A 22,594-nucleotide genomic window follows, 5' to 3' on the forward strand; every position below is an offset into this window, starting at 1 on the left:
AAAGTATCAAAAGCAAGTAATCATATAGTTTAATTGAACAAAACTGTGGAAATACATAATGTATTATAAACAATAGAACTAATATACATTATGCATTATATCAAAAGCTAACGCGGTCAAATCCTTAATTAATATTGACCAAATAACATTTAATTCAAATGTCCATTTAATCTTTACTATTTGGGCATTTCTTTATGTCAGAAATACTACAGCCACTCTTCTCGAATATGTGGACATCAAAACGTTTTGAAATCGCGATGAACAGTTAACGTTAGCATGTTGAGAAAGATATGTATTCTCTTGTGTTTGTGTAGGTTTTATAACTTATTTACCTTCAAATCTGATGAAATGGCGAACGTTGCGTTCCTAGATGAACACTATAGAGGGTTTGCACCGACGTCACGTTCTGGTCAGTTACCCGGATACGTGGCCATTGTGGCGATACTCATATGTAAACAGAAGCATTGATTGCATGGTTAGTGTACCACTGAAGACATTGTTCTACTAATTTAGGCTGTCTAAACCACGGAAAATGTGTGGAAGATGCCAAATCATATAGAGAAGGACTTAGTAAACAGAAAAGTTTGTTTTATTTTGACAAACTAAAGTTAATACAGGGCTCAATGCTGAGCGGCAATAGTGTTTCCTTGGTTGCTGCTTTATAACGCGTTATACAGATGCTAGATGAAAAGAAAATGCCATGTAAACTTTTCTAAAAACAGACAGTTCCCCTCAGAGACACATTCATAAAAGCTCGTACCCCCAGTTCATTATTATGGGTTTCTTCCAATATTTCGTGCATCGTGAACAGTGAGAGTGATCTGCCTGCTACAGTATTTTCACCTTTTGTAATATTAACGTAATAATAACGTACTATATAAATATAACATAATATTTCCACTCAAATGACATTTTGAAACACGAATGCAGTGCAGTGAATGCACGACTTGCACGGGCCACAGGGCAGTCCTTATTGTCCAGCCCTGTAATAGGTGGTAAACAACCGTACGATCTGACCCCGTTGTCACGGGCTGCTGATTCTGATAATTCTTCCTTCTATTTCTTAGACTGACATAATGAATTACTTTATTTCTTCGTTTTCCGCCAAGCCTATACGCGAGTCCCATTCAGTTCAATGTCATTGTTTACACTCAATGCCACCGCAATGGCCAACTTCCAGATTGATGACGTAACGTGAAAACACTCTATAGTATGCAGATAGAGTCTGAGACCTCCACATATGTAAATAATAACTGTTTGTGTAAAGCATCATTTACTGTGAAAGGAGCTGTTGCATGGTAACGTTATATATATATTTTTTTTTTCATTGAACCGTAGCGTTCTGCTTTATGCTTTTTAAATAGGTTTAATAAATCATGCAGCCTTGGAAAATTGTCTAATAATACCTTTCATGGATTGTGTGAAATGCGCCACTTCCGTTACTCTAAGATTTAAGTCGAGTCATGTTACTGGAATTGAATCGAGGAATCCTGACAGCCCTATTTCTTGTGGCAAAAAGTAACATTATGGCAGTCAGATTTAGTCTATGATGAGTTAAGCAAAATGTGAAATGATCCCGTTCTGTACTAGATAGTGTTCAAAGAATGATATGGTGCAGTCAAACATGCACATCATACAACCTGTTGTAATTTCAGACAAAGTGTGAATATTTAATCTATAAAGAAGCTATTTCATTTTTACAGTGTATAACATAAATAATCCTCAATATATTATCCATGTGTGTGTGTGTGTGTGTCTATGTATATGTATACACATGCATATATAAAGTTAACAGCTAGCAGGCATTCAGGCATTGTTTATTGAGTATGGGTAGATATTGCATGTGTCATGAAAAGAAACAGTGTTGTAATGGATACGTGTGTTGCCTCCAAGCAGTAGATGACATGGAGTACATAGTCAGCTCTCTGCTCTAACAGTTCCTTGGCAACGCTGGAGAGCAGGGGAGTGAGTGATAGCCTACTTAAAGAGCAGGGCTGTGACTCCTGCTGAAACGACCGCATCCGACACCTCGCATCCATCAGCATCTCTGAGTGAGTGGCTGCACCAGATTGAATGGCACATGCTGAGGTAAGGCAACAGGTTTTATTTGCGTGCTGTCAATTATCATTCTACAAATGCATGTTTTAATGCCATAAATCCACTTTATGTATCAAATAAGCAGTTGCAACTTGTACAAACTGATTTTTTGTATTTGTTTTGAAGTGTCCTTTGCTGGTCCAGAGAAGGAGGTAGCCATAGATTGTGATCTTTTGATCTTTTGCAAAAGCATCATCAATATCAGAGGTCGTCATGGGGTCGAGCTCTTCATCTTATGCCCCTAAAACTATTTATCTGGATGTAGATGGAAAAGTGCAAAGGGTGAGTCTCAAGATTTAAAATATATAAAGCTGCTTGTTTAAGATGAGATGCATTTTAATTGCAAATGCAATTGCTAATTTATGATTAGATATGTAAGGTTATCATCCAAACATTCAATGAACCTAAAAAGAATTTGATGCCACATTTAAAAATGTATAAATATCATGGACTGATGGGGTTAGTAAATAAATTATCTGACATTAACTTCAGCTTTGAGTCATTTTTACAGTAATTTTTTTGTAGACTGGTGGCAATGGCTACAAGTAGTTCTTCGAAAGTTTACACAGGTGTCAGAGTAACTGCAGGAATAGTTCATTACATTGTCTATGAATATGATTTACCAAAGTTTGACAAGCAGAAATTGCAGAAACTGCAAAAACTCTCTTAATTTTGAAAACTTTTTTTATTGTTTTATCCTTGAAAAAAATATTTTTGTTTGTTTGTTTTTGTGAAATTTCTGGTTGAAAATATGCTTGCCTATGCTGGCTTTCTTAAAGATAAATGTCATTAGTTTGATATTTTTTTTGCATCTAACACTTTAATGCTAAAATGTCCAAATACTTTTTAGAGTGACCGTGGACAATCTCTGCAGAATACAGATTGTAAAATGTGTTTTCTGTTTGTATATACAGTACTGTTCAACAGATTGAGTTTGGAAAGATTTGTAATGTTTTAGAACATAAGAAGTCTCTTATATTCACCACTGCTGCATTTATGTAATACAATAAAAATATCATGAAGTTTTATTTTTTTATTTAGCTTTGAATATATTTTAAAATTGTATTAATTCCTGTGATGAAAACTGAATTTTTAGCGATCATTACTCCTTTTTTCAGAATTCTGATTTCCTGCTCAAGAAAAGTTTCATTTATTATGAAACAGCTGGTAACAGTTTGCTGCATAATATTTTTCTGAGCTTTCTGAGAAGGATTATTTGAAGAATAAAAAGTTGAAAAGAACAGCATTTATTTGAAATAGAAATCATTTGTCGTTTAAAGTCTTTGCTGTCACTTTTGTTCAATTTCATGCATCCTTAATGAATAAATGTACCGTATTAATTTATTTGGTAACATTTTACAATAAGGTGTCATTTGATAACATTACTTAATGTATTAACCAACATTAACGAACAATACATATATTACACTATTTATTAATCACTAATTATTTAATCTTTGTTAATGTTAGTTAATAAAAATACAGCCATTCATTGTTTGCTGTTAGTTTGTTAACAAACATAACTTGTGATTCCTCAAATTAACATTAACTAAGATTAATAAATGCTGCAAAAGTATTGTTCATTTTTAGTTCATGTTAACTAATAATCAACATTATTGTAAAGTGTTACCATTTATTTTCTTTAAAAAATAATCTTAACGACCCCAAAATAGTAGTGTGATTATTTGTATAATAGGGAAAACATTTGATTAATATTAGTATAATTATACTAACAGGCTCTAATTGTTTAATGTATTTCAAGACAGGCACCCATTTTAGGATAACTACTTGTGTTAAAAATATATCGAGGGTCATTGTGAGTGACAGGTGCCTTTGACACAAACAAGCACTTGTGACACCTGCCGAGGGCAAATTCAACCCCGTTCACTAGAGCCACGGTATTATAAAGACGTATTCAGCACCTAATTAATATCAAAATTAAATTCTTAGCAAATAATGCTCTTTGATTTTTCTTCATAGATATTCTACTTTGTCATCATCTTTAAAAAAATCTTACCTTAGTTATTATGTAGTGTTAATGATCTCTAATGTTTTCAGGTGATTTTCAGTCGACACTGTAGCCCATGTGATATTAAGGAGCTTCTTTGCTCATCATCCAATATTGCCAGGTCAGTCTCCTAAATTGTCTCATAAATGAAGCGTTTAGTCTAGATTATTGTCTCAAATATGTTTTGAATATGTTGTGTCTCCCTAGAAACACGGCTATACTTCTGATTGACTCGGAAGGAGCACTGATATCTATTGACCCCACCATGCCTGCAAACACTCCAAAGTAAGAATTCAGCATAGTAATAATACAACCTCTTGTTATTATTATATTGATGTAATTTAATGAATCATTCAGAAGCATTCATTGTTTTACTTTCTTTCTTTCTTTCTTTGTTTCAAGCAACTTATATAAGGTTATGCCTCATTCCACTAACCAAGGAGGAGGTATGAAAAAAGTTTTACTCGTTAAATTACCCAAAGGCAATCCTGATTACATGTGTTAAGTAAAACTAGAGTAGAAATAGGGCAACTGACAGTAAACAGTGTTTTTGGTTTCCCTCAAAAGAGAAGGAAGACATGTTCCAGAACGTCCTGTCACAAGTGGCAGAGCAGTTCAGCAGGTAAGCCGTGCCGTATCAAAATAAGTTCACATTTGTTGTGAGGTAAATGTGATGATTTAGATCAGTGTGTGGAATTACATAATTTGTGTATGGTAATGAATGTAATATTTGTTTTAGGGCTTTCAGGATCAATGAGCTGAAGACTGAAGTGACCAACAGACTGGCCATGCTGGAGAAGAGAGTGGAGCGTAAGTGATGCTCCGAAGTCCAATGCATGTCAGAATTCACATCTGATGTTGTGAGCTAACAGTATTTGTATTACAGTGGAGGGACTGAAAGTGGTGGAAATTGAGAAGTGTAAAAATGATCTGAAGAAATTAAGGGATGAAATGACCTCTAGAGGAGGAGTGAGGTGAGACAGCTGTTTTATTTTATTTTATTTTATTTTATTTTATTTTATTTTATTTTTGCTCAGTAATTCCATTTGGAAATTGATTAATTTTTATTTATCTCTTGCAACCAGAGTGAACTGCAATTGCAAATACAACTTTACGGATGATGGGAAAAAACTGTCTCCCAGGCGAGATGTCCCAAGCTACCCAAAGGTAAATAAACAAGCAAACAAACAAACTCCTTTTGTTTCTTGGCTTACATAAATACTGCTACCAAATAAACCACTGGACTGCTGCTGTAATAATATGTAATACTGTGTTTTGTGTTTGTGCAGTACACACTTTCTCAGGAAACCATAGAAGCTCTAAAAAAGCCAACCTTTGATGTTTGGCACTGGGAACATAATGAGGTTTGTCAACCTGTTTTGTGTTAAGAATTGTATCTTGAAACATGCATGTTTTTATTTTTGTAGACGTTCCTTGTACAGGTCATTTTTGGTGTATCTATATTAAATTGGAGTGCATTTTTGACCCAACTAAGTAGGACTTAGCAATTCTTTTGTCTTTGAAACATGTTTAAAGGGGTCATCGGATGCAAAGTTCACTTTTACATGTTGTTTGAACATTAATGTGTGTTGGCAGTGTATGTACACATCTACCCTATAATTATAAAAATCCATACAGTGGTTTTTAATTAATCTATAAAAATAATATCCCCTTTTTCAAATCGAGCCATTCTCAGATGCCTGTCGGTGTGGCGTCACACCAGCAGAGGCCGCTCCCACGATAGTTGATTGACATGAGCGTCTTACCTCAGACCTCAGGTTTTTTTAATGAATCTCTGCAATCACCTTTCCTAATAACGTACTAGTTAGCAAGTTTCACAGCTAAATGTGGCTAAAGTAAACAGGCTCGTCACTCCACAGAGAGTAGAGGGGGCGGGGCAAGAAGAGCTCATTTGCATTTAAAGGAACAATCCATCAGAATGGGTTGATTTTTGCAGAGCTCATTTTGACAAGGTTAAAAAGGGTGTTGTTTTACACTACTGAAAATTTTTAACTAAAAGTATACTATAGACTTTTCATTAAGACCCTAAAGAATCATATCAACTTGTGGAAAATAGGCATCTGATGACCCCTTTAAAGTGTACTGCCGACATTATGGTAAGCTAAAATATACTTTAATGTAAATCATTCCCATCCTATTCTGTCCTTTTTTATGTCCTTTAGTATGTTTGTAATTATGCATTTGTAATGCTAAAGTCGCAATTTAGTACATTTAAACTATATTAATTTTAAATCTAATCTCACATCACACTACAGCTATAATTATTGTGCTTTAGCATGTTAGTCGACATATCCCAATAAGTGTACTTCTTTAAAGTACAACAAAAGATTATAGGAACTTTTAAGTAAGTATTATTACACAGTTCACTTTTTAAAAGTACACTTAGGGGTGTTAAATATGAAAATGTACTCTCTTTAAGTACACTTAACTGGTTTTTATTTTACTAATGTTATCTGTAAGTACATTTGTGCACCATTCAGTACAATTAGGCACACTTCGCCAAAGTGCTTTCTAGCACAAAAATCTTGATATGAATTAGATCTCATTTATAATTTCTCTTTGTAATGATGGTTATTAGCATTAGCTGTTAGACCTACAGGTCACAGGGTTGCCAGGTCTGTGACACAAAGCCAGCCAGTTGCTATTCAAAACTAGACCAATCGCATTTTTTCGGCAGTTTTCTCCTCATACGAGGAGATCACTTTTAACATGTGGCAACAGTGTAAAAGTAGCCCAATTTCATGGAGAAACACAGACTTGGCAACACTGACAGCTCATTTGGTGAACTGTGTATTTTAATAAAATGAATGCTGTTTACAGATGCTTAGCTGTCTGGAGTATATGTATCATGACCTTGGACTGGTTAAGGAGTTTAACATTAACCCCATAACCCTCAAAAGATGGCTGGTAAGATGATCTTTCCTGTATATTTAATTTAATTGTAGTATAGGCTTTAAAACTCACTTTCTGTGTCTTTGCTAATTAAAGCTTGCGATTCAAGAAAACTACCGAGACAACCCTTTCCACAATTTCCGCCACTGCTTTTGTGTGAGCCAGATGATGTATGGAATGATCCATCTATGTAACCTTCAGGTGAGGCCATGGTGACACATAGCTCTCTCCATCAGAGAGTGTACTTGTTTGCATTTGTCAGATCAACATGCTACTTGCTTTTGTTCCCTAGGAGAGGCTGACTATGACAGACATGTGTATTTTGATGACTGCAGCCGTGTGTCATGACCTGGACCACCCGGGATACAACAACACGTATGTCACTGACACATCCACCCTCTCAGAGAACAATAAGCCTACCACTGACAACACTGCCTGCGTTATTAGTCTGCCAATGACTAGTTGAATGTGTGGGGGCATTTATGATGTATCTATCATTTATACAATAGGAACTGATGAAGGCTTTGCTCTCTGTAATCAGGTATCAGATTAACGCTCGCACTGAGCTGGCCGTGCGTTATAATGACATCTCTCCACTGGAGAACCATCACTGTGCTGTGGCCTTCCAGATCCTCTCTATGCCCGAGTGCAATATATTCGCCAACGTAGAGCCAGACTCCTTCAAACAGATACGACAGGTAACTCCAATCCACCCCACATATTTAACATTTCTTGTAGCAGATGCAGTTTCTACCCAGAGGAACAGTGTATTGGTCAGAGATTGATATTTCATAGCTTCATTAAACTAAACCAGTTATACTTACGGCGTGTGCGCTCCAAATGTGAAGCGAATATTCTCATTGCATTATCGCTGTAGGTTACTCGCAGGATGTTTTTCGTGTCACTTGCGCAAATAAAATTATCATGTATTGCTTTCCGCCATTTTCTGATACAACTGGACGCGTCACACTGGACCTGTCAATAAGTTCTTAGCTGATTGGTTTGTGCGACAACACGTCATGCGAATTTTTCCCTTGAGTCGTAATGTTTACCTGAAAGACTCATATGGAAGGCAAAATGGTTCAAAAACATGTGAATTTTAATGCATATTTAACGCGTATTATACACGGTTTCCACATGTTAAATACATGTTGTTTGCACGTATTTAACAAGCTGATGTATTTAACGTGCGAAATACACATATAATGTGAATTGAAGTGCGTATTTTACGTCTTGTTGACGTGCTAAAATTCATGTTTTTGAACCATTTGGCCTTCCATAGACACAATATTGCGCATTTGTGGCAACTGCATTGCCCAATTCGTGACATTCACATCGCTGGCTGGAATTCGCATCTATTCACATCTTAATTTTGCTTTTGGTGTGCACACACCATTACTATTCAAAAGTCTGTGATTGGTCTCTCACACCGTGTCTACACTGGACGCGACAAAAAGCGACCATTGTTAATAATTTGAACTTTGTGTAAGTACGTCATAAATATAACAAGGCATCAGTTTACTGTCTGGGATTTGTTGTGTCGCGCCGCATCCAGTGTAGACAGCATTGCTAATTATAATGGTTTCTATAGTATTTTGTAAAGGTTGCATTTGTTTGGTCAAAAATACAGTAAAAACTGCAATAGGCTGTCAAATATTATTAACATTTTTTTTTAAATGTTTTGGGGTTTTTTCCTATTTTAATGTATTTTAAGATAAGGTCATTTATTCCTGTTATGCAAAGCTGAATTTTCAGCAGTTATTACTCCAGTCTTCAGTATCAAGATTCTTCAGAAATCATTATAATATGCTGGTTTGTTGCTTTGATCAACAGAAAGTTCAAAACAACTGCATTTAATTAACATAAGTCTTTGCTGTCACTTTTGATCAATTAAATGTATCCTTGCTGAACAAAAGAACTAAAAAAAACGTACTGACCCCACTTTTGAATAGCAGTCTATATTAAACGAACATACAAATGGGACAATTGCTGACATTCTATAGAATTAGCTTCTGTGCATTACATTATGGATACAATTATGGATGTATTTTTGTCTTTGTAGGCGATCATTACTCTAATCCTGGCGACGGATATGGCCAGGCATGGAGAGATACTGGACTCCTTCAAACAGAAAGTGGACAACTTTGACTTTACCAATGAGGAGCATGTTAAATGCGTATGTGTTTCCTGCTATTATGATTTAAATTGTGTGCTAAAACATGTTGGCTTTGTACTGTATAAGCAATTCTGTGTCTTTACAGCTGAAGATGGTGTTGATCAAGTGTTGTGACATCTCCAACGAGGTCAGACCCACTGAGGTGGCAGAGCCGTGGGTGGACTGTCTCCTGGAGGAGTACTTCATGCAGGTACTGCAATACAATCCGCTTCATGAAGTGCTTTGAAAATGAATATGGTAAAAAGCTTATTATGCTTCTATTACTTTATTATATGCTTACACTACTGTTCACAAGTTTGGGGTCAGTATGATTTTTTTCTTTTAATTAGCATGGACACCCTAAACATTTAATTTCTTTCATTTAACATACAACTGATTATTTCCAGTAGAACTTGAAGATTTCTATTTTATCTGTATATTATCGCTTGGGTTTTGCTTTGTTTTGGCAGAGTGACAGAGAAAAGTCAGAAGGTCTTCCTGTGGCCCCATTTATGGATCGTGATAAAGTCACCAAACCAACAGCACAAATTGGCTTTATTAAATTTGTCCTCATCCCAATGTTTGAGACTGTTATGAAGGTTTGTCCACCCGTTATACAGACTGACATGTGAAACAGTACTTTGAATTGAAGTAACATAACACTGTGTTTGTGTTCAGCTCTTTCCACAGATTGAGGAGATCATGGTTCAGCCTTTGAGGGACTCCCGTGATCACTATGAAGAGCTCAAGCAGATAGACGATGCCATGTCAGAGGTAATGAAACTGAGCTGCAAAGAAAGTCCTAAAGCTTTGTAAATGGCTTTGTGTTCAAAACGGAAATCAGAAGATCTACACTCATAAAAATAAAGGTTTTGAACTCATTTCCATTTGCGGATATTAAACGTTCTCCCTAAAACCACACATGCAAATAAGGAAGCTTTTCTAAGAGTGTAAGATACTTTATTATTTTGCTGTTGCATTATGGTTTGCTCTCTTTTCAGGCACAGAAGAAGAAAACAGAAAGCATGTCTTTGGGTGGAAAGAAGAAATAGGCAACCTGCTTCTTTTATGGTATGTAGGAACAACAATCAGTCTTGCTGTTTCTCAAAACAGCCAGAAGATTGTCATTCTTCAGATTCTTCTGTTCTCGCCTTCGCATGAAAACTTCATTCATATCAAGAGTTTTTTAATGACAGAACATATTAAAGGTTCACCCATTAAAATACTGAGTCTATTTTGACTCACTGTTCCGTTCTCTTTCTCTAGGGATCTCAGGCTGATCCAGCTCCCAGTTTCCTCAAAACTGAGGTTTTGAACTGTTTGGGCTCTCCAAGCACCCTATTTCTGAAGGAGAGTGTTGGACCCCCTTCTGTGTTTTGAGACATCAAGAATGTCCAGAAAACGCGGTCATCTGTAGTAAGGAGGGGGTCAAAATGACTGATTCTGTTGATTTTGCTGGTCTAATTATTCTTCACAGATATGTTTGAACCACTGAAATGAAGTGCTTGGCCCTCAGATATTGTTTTATTGTCACAGGCTAGACTACAATAAACACCTTTTGGAAATGAGCAGTCAAGATGAAGATGCTTGATCAGATAATGGCATTATATGACAACATATTGATTTATACTTTGATATGTATTGTTTTTAACTCTGGCACTGAGTGAGTTTTGCAGGAACTGATTTTACCAATGCAGCTATTAATAAAATGTATTTAGTAATAACTCAGGAAAACATGTTAAGCATTGTACCAACAGAAAAACCTTACAAATGAATAAAAACAGGAAAGCAAATCAATAAAATAAACAGTAATCTTGAAGCATGTCAAAATTGGTGTTGTTTATATTTTTTATGGGAATGTACAAATTCGTAGCTTTCTACTGAGAACGCTATAAAATGTGCATTTCTATTTCTTTAAAAAGCAAAAAATAAATAAAGGTAAGGCATGTTTCAAAGGCATTTGCTAAGGCGATGTGTCTGAGACACCTGTTTAAAGACGCAGGTGTTTTCGAGCGCTGCAGGTGCAAAAGACACGTCTGTTGCTCTCTGTCCTCACTGCATCTGGAAGTGACAGTTACACAGCGTCACTCACAGAATTACAGCTTTAATACTTACATGTTTCTGTTTTTGCCAGCAGAGGAAGCAATGAAACACCTGTCTTACGTACTGTATTTATGATGATGTTTCCTGTTACTTTGAACAACATACAAGAAATGCAATTAAAAATATAAGATATCAAAGTTTGTGAGACAACACCATTCTCTTTTGAGACATTAAGACAGTGTCTTTTATTCATTTTCTTTTATTTTCTGATGCAATGTGAAAAATAACAGATAAGAGATACAGTAGTAAACATTATATCTGCATTACCTTAAGGGTCACATTTGGAGGCATGACTACCAAAATATGCAATATATGTAATTATTTTTAAAATTCAATGTTGTCATAATGGAAACCTGTTGTTCATGGCTCCTATTTGAGAAGAATACACTCTATATGAATATGTAAATTAGTAATTAGCAATTTCATATAAAAAAATCACATAGAATATGAAATACTGTTAAAAAAAATAATAATTATAATAATAAATATAAAAATAAAACATAACAACATACAAGTGTTTAACATTTGTGACCCTGGACCAAAAAACTAGTCTTAAGTACCATGAGTATATTTGTAGCAATAGCCAACAATACATTGTATGGGTCAAATTTTTTTTTTTTTTTTTTATGCCAAAAATCATAAGGATATTAAGTAAAGATCATGTTCCATTAAGATATTTTGTAAATTTCCTACTATAAAAATATCAAAACTTAATTTTTAATTAGTGATATGCATTGCTAAGAACTTCATTTGGACAACTTCAAAGGCGATTTTTTCAATATTTTGATTTTTTTGCACACTCAGATTTCAGATTTTCAAATATTGTCCTACCCTAACAAAACATACATCAGTGGAAAGCTTATTTATTCAGCTTTCAGATAAGGTATATGGACCCTTATGACAGGTTTTGTGATCCAGGGTAACATTTTTTCTTACAGCAAAAAATGGAAAAGGTAACAGAAAAGCCAACAAAAATGAACTGACTAAAATGTATTCATTGTATAAAATCACAACATATCTATAATAAATATTGACAAGCTCTAAAACCACTTTGACAACTTTCTCATCTATTTATGAAAATCACCAATTTCCTGAGAACACAAAAATATGATAATATTGGAATATCTGATTTGAAAAGAGACAGCATTTCTAATGGATAACCTTCTAACAATAACATTCTATAGTCAGTGATTAATGCCACTAGTTTTAGACTGAATCCCCCTGCAGCAGTTAAGCTCTCTGCTAATTTAAAATGACTCCAGAGAGTCTGGTGATAAATGAATTCACAAGTTTGCGGTCAAGGAGGGTAAAAATCTTCATAAACCTCACAGTCAGTCTGCTTGTGTCACAGGTCAGAAGTAGCTCAGTGGGGACACTTTACCAGACAGGCCATGTTTTTCACAGCTCAAACTTTCATGATGTTATGTCATAAATATAGAGAGGTGTGCTTTACATGACTTTACACTTTATTTTAAGGTGTCCTTATTATAGTGCAATTATACATTTGGGTACTGAGCAATGTTAATTAATTACAACATACTACTGATTTAGGGTTTGTTGCATGTAATCATGCATAATTTATTGTTGTTACATATGAGTAACATGTAACAAAGACACTGTAAAAATAAAGTGTTACAGAAGCTTTAAATAAATGGCCATTATTTTATCTGTGATTAAAAAAAAAATCTCAAATCTTATTTTAATCTGTTTTGTAACAGATTAATAATAATCTGGTGTGCAGCTGTTCTATTACACATTATTATAGTGAATTGTAGTGCATACCAGGAATGTGTGTTTAAAGTGAGCCTACAAAAGTCTTAAGAAGATCAAAAGGTTAAAGTTCAGAAGGCTAGAAGTGAGGTCACCTGCCTACTTCTAGCATCCTGCTGGCCCCCAAATTTGACATGAGGCTGAGGCCTATTTAAAACTGTAAACACTGGCAACACACTTTTTTTAAGGTTAAAGTTAAGATTCAGCAACAAACATTTTTCCAAAATCTTCTAGTGTGAAGAAATGAAGAAAGAAATGGCACCGGTTGAGTAAATTATGTCCGGGTTTATAATTTTTGAGTGAACTAGCTCTTATGAACTGTCAAATACTCTTACCCTAATTTTGAACAATGCAACAATTAATTGCCGTGCAAAACCTATATTTTCCTCCACTTACTAAACATAACATTATTTGAGATTCCCCATTACTACAAAAACATTATTTGAGAGATTTAATTATATTTAGTCTGTAATCTGTAGAATAAATTAAAGAGCAAATTGAATGGACACGAAATAATAATAATTCAAAAACGTTTTTATTCAAATATAAGTAAGCCGAAATCCATGGCCCACTGAGGGTTATATTTAACGAATTACATTTATAAAAACTACAGCGAACATATTAAAAACAAAAACATTTTTACAAACCTCATCCCTAAGGTAAATAGAGTAATAAGTGGTTTTATCAGTCCAAAATCCGAGCCTGTGTCTTTAAGAAGTGGCCCCATGCAGTGCTGGGAGCCCCAGGCGCCTTTAGCCAAAATACTGAAGTTCAGAGGAAGTGACGGGAATACTGGAGCCTTAAGAGTTGTTAGTTCAACGAACAGGGAAAAAAACTGTATAAAGAGAAGGCTATTAAGAAGAAACTGTTAGTGTATGAATAAGCCAGTGTTTTCTGAATCACGAGCAAACAATTAACTTGGATGAAAATTCTAATGTTGACGGAGGCGCAACTTCTGCGATCATGACCGAGATGCAAGTATAGTTTACTAACTATATTATTTTATAATCGACCGTCAGCTACCTCTCTAAAAAGTAGTTTACATTCGCCGTCCACCGTTTTGTTGTCTGTAATTTACTCTGACGACGATATGTCCCATTGTTGTGTTAAATGAGCTCTTTTGTAATGAACGCGAGAGTGACTTTACCGGCTTCAGTCCAGATAGCGTTCGTCGTGTTTACGCTGCTGTTATCGGTAAGTGTTTGCTCACAGTTGACGGTACTTGTTCGTCTCAACGATGGTCAAATAACGGAGGAGCAATTAGAGGCTGATAGTGAGAAGGACATCATAACAGTGGAGTTCAGACAGACAGACGGGACTCTCATCACATTCCTGTCTGATTTCAAACGCGTGAGTATAAATCCAACTAAATACAACTCAACCACAGCTGCGAATAAACTTCAAAATAATCAAAGACTTGCACTTTTAGTTCTCGTGCAGCCCTACAATACTACTTTATTACTCTGAGGCAACAAAACATGAAGTCAAGAGTGCAAAAGTTAGGTGTTTATGTTTTTTGGACATGCATTGTAGTACTTTGGTATTCTAAGAAAATACTGTGGTATGTGGCATGGATTTCATTACCATGGTATCTCAGAATACCCTGTATTACTATCTGATGTTGCATTCCTCTGAGAAGTACCAAGGTATTTCATTTTGTTTTATGCTTGTTTTTTATTTTTTGTGATTATGGTAAATGAATATCCTTATCATGGTCTACGCACCATCTGATTACCATCTGATACCATCACTGTACCATGGTATTTTTTCAAATGGTGATATTCCACTTTTTAAGTCACTAAGTCACTTTCTTTTTACTTGATGGCACTTATATCATTTGGTTAAATAACTGAGCTTCTAAAATGCTTTTTCATCTTTACAGCATGTCATCAGATCTACTTTCATGAATCACACTACACGTATGTGACCCTGGACCACAAAACCAGTCATAAGTGTCAGTTTTTCAAAATTGAGCTTTATACATCAAATGAAAGCTGAATAAATAAGCTTTCTATCAATGTATGGTTTGTTAGGATAGAACAATATAGAACAATATTTGGTTGAGATGCAGCTATTTCAGTATGTGGAATATGAGGGTGCAAAAAAATCTAAATATTGAGAAAATCACCTTTAAAGTTGTCCAAATTAAGTTCTTTGCAAAGCATATTACTAATCAAAAATTAAGTTTTGATATATTTACAGTAGGAAAATTACAAAAAATCTTCACGGAACATGATCTTTACTTAATTTCCTAATGATTTTTGGCATAAAAGAAAAATATATAATTTTGACCCATACAATGTATTTTTGGCTATTGCTACAAATATACCCCAGCGACTTAAGACTGGTTTTGTGGTCCAGGGTCACATATATATTTATCAGCTTTTTAATTGTTGGATATATTAACCTGTCAATCTAACAGATAGGTTTGTTTGTGTTGATGTAAATTACTACCTGAAGATCATATTTTGGCCATAAAAACAGTTACGATACTTTCAGGACATTGAAACTGATTTTTCCACCCCAGTAGACATACTTGAAACTTTTTTCAGGATCGCATTTTATTCTATCCTAATTCCTCTTCATCCATGGAAGCTGGATGAAATCAAGCTGGCAGTTGCCAGATAGTCATGCAGTCAAAGTCATGCAGTGGGCTGTATGGGAAACATCATGCAATATGCAAAGCAGCCAAAGAAACACAGAGCATGGACAATCATACACTCCATTTATATATATATTATACAACATTATAAGTAAATTCATATGTCCATTTGTGATTAAAGAGGTTTTTAGAGTAATTACCTTGAAATGTTAAAGCACATGATTTGAATGCATTTAAAAGAATATTCTGGGTTCAGTACAAGTTATTGTTGGCATAGTGTTGATTGCCACTAAATTACTCTCACTTGTCCCTCTTTTTCTTAAGGAAATATCTGGGTTACAGTATGGTTGCCAGCTCAATTGCTACCTAAAAGTAGCCCAATCACCGGCAAATCTAGCCCAATTGCATTCCAGGGAAATCAAAATCACTCAAAAATGTTCTTTCAAATTGCATTTTGGAGTGCGTGAATGTTTGCTTTAATCTGCGGAGGGAAAAAAAACTCACAGCAACAGTATAAAGGTAGACCAATTTCGCAGGAAAACCGCAGACTTGGCAACACTGAGTTACAGCAAGGCACTTACAAGTGAATTGGGCCAATTTTTAAACATTAAAATACAGTTTTAATATTGTACCTACAAGATATAAGCATTATTTGTTAACATGATTTTTGTGTGAATAACCCAAATATTAACATTTTTCTGTGTAAGAGTTTGTACAAGTCAAATTCATTTATTGGTGTAAACGATATTATGCCACAAATGCATAACTATGTGCGTAACTACTGATCCCAGAATATTCCTTTGAGAGCAGCAGTTCTGACTAATCTCATCCATCAGGACCTTGTTGTCTATATGAAGTACTTCCTCCCACTCTATATATAGTGTCCTTTTGATGTGCTCACAACATGTTTGACCATCACACGCACACATTCTTCCCTACATTCAATAAGCCATTAGCTTTGAGTGAAGCAGTGCCAACTTTTCTTTGATTTCAGTATCGCTGTGTGTAACTGAATCTACCAGATCTTTCAAAAACATCCTGTTCTCGAGCTGACGTTCACACTGCTCCAGTCATATTCAGTGTGAATGCTGTAGTGCAGTTACCGCTAGAGGCAAAGAAAAGCAGTATTGTTGTCATGAAAGAGAGGCTGTATTCTTGGTTATGTGCATATGGGAGCAGTTAGTCTGCTTTGCTCTGGGTAGGTTGGTGGATCAGCTGATGCTCGGGGTCGTGGTAAGAGTTGCATGTGGGAAAGGGGGCTTTGTTTGGTTTTAGTGTTCACAAAATAAAGGCTTTGAAAAATGTGTAACTTTTGAAACTTATATACTAAAAAAAATGATTTAGTTTTTATGTAGTTTTGCTGTATTTCCTTTATTATATCTAACAGCATTTGTTCAGGTTTATTCTTATAATCTTATGCAGTATGCTTCTCAACGAATCCCGAGAAAATGCATATTATTTAAGGATTACATTTTTTTTTTGTTTACTGGAAAATAGTGTATGTCTGTATTTAGAAACCTGTTCTTCAAATTTGCATGTCCTGTAATATCATTGGAAAAACATCCTGGTAATACAATCCCCTAATTCATGGATGAAATTTGGGTTTGCCTCATGATTGTGTGTATAAGTGCACATTTTCTTTTTTTCTTTTTTTTCTAATAGCACGTGAAGATCTTTCGTGCTCTGGTGCTTGGGGAGCCAGAGAAGGGCCAATCTCAGTACCAGGCCCTCTGCTTCATCTCACATTTGGATCATGGAGAGCTCATCCCTAGTGAGGCCATGGCTCGACTCAGACAGGTCAAAATTTAAAGGTTTTTAAGCACCATCTGTGGCACCCTGCCGAAAAGACCAGCTTAGGCTAATTTTCATGCTGGTTGTGACTGAGACAGTTCACCCAAAAATTTTGCTCACCCTCATGTCATTCCAAATCTATATACATTTCTTTCTTTGTTCCTTTTAATTTTGATGTATAGACAAAAATAACTTATTTTTCTTACAGTGTCAGCATATGGACCAGGTATAGCACAGGAATAAATGTTAAAAATTCAAAAGTATAACCACAAAGAACATTGAAATTGAAACACTGATGGTGTATTGTCAGTATTTTTTGTGTTTTGTGTCTTAATATCTAAGTATTAACTTAGATGTTGTGTTTCTTATTTGAACCCAACAGAAAAACCCACATGTGGTGCGGAGTGCAGATGAGAGACGTGGTGTGGAAGAGTTAAATATGAATGTGGTGCTCAACATGAGTCGCTCGTGGCACCTCAGCACTCATATTCATAATGTCTGCAGGGATGCACGAGACCTGGTGTACACACGACAGCAAGATGTCAAATACTGGTTGGACAAAGGTTAGATGAGAGGATCGTTACTGTAGCCCTGTTAAGACTAGCTTTCCACTAGTGTTTATACAATGTTGTTCATGCGCATTCCTAGTGCTGCCGTTCTTATGTTATCCGGAGACTGCACATCTGAATATCTGAGCAGAAGAAACAAGAACAAAAACTATCAATGTATGAATCAAACAGAAGAATGCTGACAGTTCACGTGTTACTTTCTTGTATCCATGTTTGTGTTTACAGTCCAATCATTACAGTAGTAGAACAGTGAAATCACTTTTAGTTATTGCTCTCAAAAGCTGTTCTTCATTTACATGTCGCTGCATGTCACTAGCAAAAAAATTGTACTTCGAATAGATATAGAGTAAATAGAATAGAGTAAATTGTGGTAATATAACTCAATTTAGTGTGTATTAATGTTTTCAACATTAATAATAAGAAATGTTTCTTGAGCAGCAAATTTCAATGATTTTTGAAGGATCATGTGACACTAAAGACTGCAGTAATGATGCTGAAATTTCAGCTTTGCCATCAAATTACATTTGAAAATATATTAAATTATAAAACAGTTATTTTAAATTGTAATATTTCGCATGTATGTAGCACAGTTTTAGTGTATTTTTTAATCAGACGCAGCCTTGTGAGCATAAGAGACATATTTTAGAGAGATCCACCCCAAACTTTTGAACAGTAGTTTTCTATCCCATGGTTTTACAAATAAAGCTTAAGCCTAGTCCTAGACTAAAATGTAAGTCTGAGCTGTTTCAGCTGAAAGAAACTTGCACTGACTGATCTAAAAATATATCAGTACCTTTGTTTTGTCTCAAGATGTACGTCAGTAATGTTTTTTCTGAGCATGTTCATAAAAATTACTTAAAGGAGAAGTCCACTTCCAGAACAAAAATGTACAGATAATGTACACACCCCCTTGTCATCCAAGATGTTCATGTCTTTCTTTCTTCAATCATAAATAAATTATGTTTTTTGAGGAAAACATTTCAGGATTTTTCTCCATATAATGGACTTCTATGGTGCCCTGAGTTTGAACTTCCAAAATGCGGCTTCAAACGATCTCAAATGCAGTTGTAAACAGTCCCAGCCGAGGAAGAAGGGTCTTATCTAGCGGAACGATCGGTTATTTTCATAAAATAATACAATTTACATACTTTTTAATGTCAAACACTCGTTTTGTCCTACTTTGTCTCAACCCTGTTTTTTTCAGTTCATGACAGTTAGGGTATGTTGAAAAACTCCCGTCTCATGTTCTCCTTCAACCTCAAAATCGCCCTATATCGCTGTTTTACCCTCTTTCTTAAGGGTGTTTGATCTTTTTTGCATGTTCACTTTGCAAAGACTGGGTCGGAACTTCTGCAGTGATATAGGATGATTTTTAAATGATTTTTGAAGTTGAGGGAGAAAATACGATTAGAGTTTTCCGACATACTGTTAACTGTCTTGAGTCAGAATACACAAAGTTCAGGGAGAGAAAGGCAAGATGACCGTTTGAGATTAAAGAAATATTTAAATTGTATTTTAAATTCGCTAGATAAGACCCTTCTTCCTCAGCTGTGATCGTTTACAACCTCATTTTTTTAAAGCTGCATTTAAACTGCATTTAAACACGGGGCACCATATCAGTGCATACCAGTATATGGAGAAAAATCCTGAAATGTTTTCCTCAAAAAACATAATTTCTTTGCGTCTGAAGAAGGAAAGACATGAACATCTTGGATGACAAGGTACATTATATGTGAATTGTTGTTCTGGAAGTGCACTTCCACTTTAATTGTCCTAATTGAACTATGGGGTAATCCGGGCTTAGTCTAAGCCCTGTCTGTGAAACTGGGCCTATATTTCATATATTTTTATCTGTTTACCATAATGTAGGCCTAAATGCTTGGGTGTTGAATGTAAGTACTAAAAATGATCCTCAACCTGCAAATATAGGGCTATACATTATTTACAGTCAGTTTGTTTTGTGCTAAGAACAACATTTTTTTGTTAAAAATGTATTTTTACAACATTTTTTTTTTCTGAAAAAGACCATGACTGCATGCTGGGCCTTTTCACCAAGTCCTTTTCTCTTTACAGGTGTCGAAGGTTCAGTATTTGAGGTCTTTCCTCAGAGTCTGAATGTGACTGGTTTGCAGAGCTGCAGCTCCACAACAGACCCATGGCAGCCCTGCGCCTGCAGTTACAGGTTAAACCTGGAGTGGTTCCCCTGTCAGCTGAAGTACTGCCGGGGCCAGGGACAGAACCCTTACAAGTGTGGCATTAAGAGCTGCAGCAAAGGCTACCGCTTCAGCTTCTACACACCTCATAAACAGCTGTGCCTTTGGGATGAGGACACTTAGCAGCTCCTGACATTTACTCGTTTGGTTTTCTCAAAAAAATGTTTTGTGGAAAACATATTGGCAAGGTACTCTGGAATAAAACCAATTTTGGAACCAAGGAACCATTGTGATAACGAGATTATAAAGAAATTACTTGTGCACTTGAGTGTTTTGAAAGCAGCTATAAATTTTGTCTTTGCAGGGAACATTTTCTGATTTGTATGCCTTTGGAGTGAAAGACTGGATATTTTGATGTGGATTGTCAAGCCATTTATCTTTTTACTTTTTGACATCATTACAATGGTACCTCAGGGCAGGAAATTGTGTTATTATAAGTTGTATGTTTAGCTCTGCCTAGGGCAGCTGTATTGTAGCTCTTGTCTTCTGTTTAGTTTTTATGTAATTTAACTTACTTAGGCTCATGCCCATATTGCCTTCACTTTAAAGGAATAGTTCAGACAAAAATGAAAATTTACTCACCCTCAGGCCATCCAAGATGTAGATGAGATGAGACTTTTTCTTCATCAGAACAGTTTTGGAGAAATCCTCTGCAGTAAATGGGTGCCATCAGAATGTGTGTCCAAACTGCTAATAAAAACATCACAATAATCCACAAGTAATTCACACAACCCCAGTCCATCAATTAACATCTTATGAAGTCAAAAGCTATGTGCTTGTAAGAACTATTTTTTTTTTTCTTCATTTTTGGGTGAACTATTGCTTTAAGTAGTATTGCAGAAGCTTGCGATTCTGCCTAGTGCAAAGTATGCATTGACTTTTCAATATCAGCATAAACATTTTCAAGACAATTCACATTTTTGTGTTTATAAAGCTAGGAATGTAAAGCTGTTACAAAAGGCCTAAGTGGCAGCTAAGATTGTGTCTCTGGGCATATTGTGATGTCAATTTATTGCAAATTTATTCAGTAGATGCCAAATTTCTTATTCTCGGCTAAGTTGTTCTCTATAGCCTTGACTAATTCTAATTTACATTTCAATTGCAGCTGTCTTATGAAGAGTCTTTTGCTTTGGTTTGTGATATACAACATGGGTGTGTGAGCTTCGGTCTGGCAAAGCTTTCAAAAGATACGGCCCACATACTCTCTTTTCTCTTGTGTCACTGTCCTAAAATTATGTGCTAGTTTCTCTAATTTCTTCTTTTTGTCCAAACTTTTTTTTTCTTATAGTATGAAAAATATTTAGAAGATAAAGCATAATAGGTTAATGTGGTTCTTCATGCAGTATTTTTTTTTTTATAAAACTGTACCAAATGTTGTGTTCCAATTCACGACAAGAGGCCTCAGTATTATTATTATTTTTTTTTTACATTTATTTAATGTATACATTTATAGTTATTTTATTACATATTTGCAATCACTTTGATACTAATTTCTGAACCCTTTATTTCAACGGTCTAGACACAAAACTCTTAACAGAGTCAGCTCAGACTGCATCCTGTCTAGTTTGAATCAGGTGTGTCATCATGACCCCTCATCTGCATTTATAAGTCTGTCTGGGACACTGAACACCTGTTCACTCTGCGGAGACCCTCTGGGTGTCTTGCTTGACCGAGGTCTTCACAAGGTCACTAGGTCAAACTTGTTTATATTCTTTTTGTGGTCAATATCTCTCTCACGCATTCATGCACACATTATTAAATTTTGTGCATTTAATAATGATGACTGGTAAAAAAAATATTTGTCAAAAAAGAAAGAACGATCTTGTGCTTGCTTCCATTCACATGTAACACAATTTCAAGTCAATAAAATAATTCACCATAGAGCATATTAATATAAATATTCTTATTAAAATCAACAAACGTTTTGTAACATTTGTTGATTTTAATATGCACTGAGCATTTTTTTGCACTTTATAAGAATAAAGAAGATTGCTAGCATCTCGGCATGTAATCCTTTTATTTGCATACCCAACAAACAAATTTCAAGAATTAAGGTTTTGTTGTTGTTGTTGTTTTGATCTATGGTGAATTATGATAAAAATATTTAAAAGAAGAAAAAAACAAACATTCTTTTACACTTTCACACACATTTTTTTTTTTTTTGACAGGTGTCAGATTGAGTGAAACATGCATGATCCACTGTCTGTCTTTCTGCTTCCAGTGAACAATAAAATCAATAAGCCCCGTAAAGCCGTGGATTACAGTGAATTTATAACAGCTAAGGGGTGTTAAAACCCCCCTTGGCTGTTACAAATTCACCGTAAACCACGGCCTTACAGGGCTTATTGCTGATATGGTTATTCCATATATGTA

The 22,594-nt window shown here is 35.3% G+C and overlaps 2 protein-coding genes across 3 annotated transcripts; both read left to right on the top strand.

The window, feature by feature from the left end:
• Positions 1 to 2,009: 2,009 nt before the first annotated feature.
• pde9ab (phosphodiesterase 9ab) lies at positions 2,010 to 11,378 on the top strand. 2 transcript variants are annotated; one of them, XM_051108941.1, is made up of 20 exons: positions 2,010 to 2,088; positions 2,224 to 2,379; positions 4,156 to 4,226; positions 4,313 to 4,390; positions 4,508 to 4,551; positions 4,673 to 4,727; positions 4,845 to 4,915; positions 4,992 to 5,079; positions 5,191 to 5,272; positions 5,395 to 5,469; positions 6,947 to 7,033; positions 7,115 to 7,219; positions 7,311 to 7,393; positions 7,560 to 7,716; positions 9,081 to 9,194; positions 9,280 to 9,384; positions 9,644 to 9,772; positions 9,852 to 9,947; positions 10,175 to 10,244; positions 10,440 to 11,378. In XM_051108941.1, exons 2-19 carry the CDS (start codon positions 2,311 to 2,313, stop codon positions 10,223 to 10,225), a joined length of 1,560 nt encoding a protein of 519 aa, XP_050964898.1. In that variant the 5' UTR covers positions 2,010 to 2,088; positions 2,224 to 2,310; the 3' UTR covers positions 10,226 to 10,244; positions 10,440 to 11,378. The 2 variants fall into 2 exon arrangements, 1 of the variants encoding a protein (XP_050964898.1); XR_007827705.1 differs by lacking the exons at positions 9,852 to 9,947; positions 10,175 to 10,244; positions 10,440 to 11,378 and having other exon boundaries at positions 9,280 to 9,495; positions 9,644 to 9,732.
• Positions 11,379 to 13,817: 2,439 nt separating this feature from the next.
• Positions 13,818 to 21,998, top strand: oafb (OAF homolog b (Drosophila)). The gene is made up of 4 exons (XM_051111278.1): positions 13,818 to 14,396; positions 17,311 to 17,445; positions 17,822 to 18,002; positions 20,082 to 21,998. The coding sequence occupies exons 1-4, from the start codon at positions 14,157 to 14,159 to the stop codon at positions 20,342 to 20,344; spliced, it is 819 nt and encodes a 272-aa protein (XP_050967235.1). The 5' UTR covers positions 13,818 to 14,156; the 3' UTR covers positions 20,345 to 21,998.
• The last annotated feature ends 596 nt before the right edge of the window (positions 21,999 to 22,594 follow it).

The sequence above is a fragment of the Labeo rohita genome, chromosome 5, assembly GCF_022985175.1.
Source record: "Labeo rohita strain BAU-BD-2019 chromosome 5, IGBB_LRoh.1.0, whole genome shotgun sequence".
Taxonomy (NCBI): domain Eukaryota; kingdom Metazoa; phylum Chordata; class Actinopteri; order Cypriniformes; family Cyprinidae; genus Labeo; species Labeo rohita.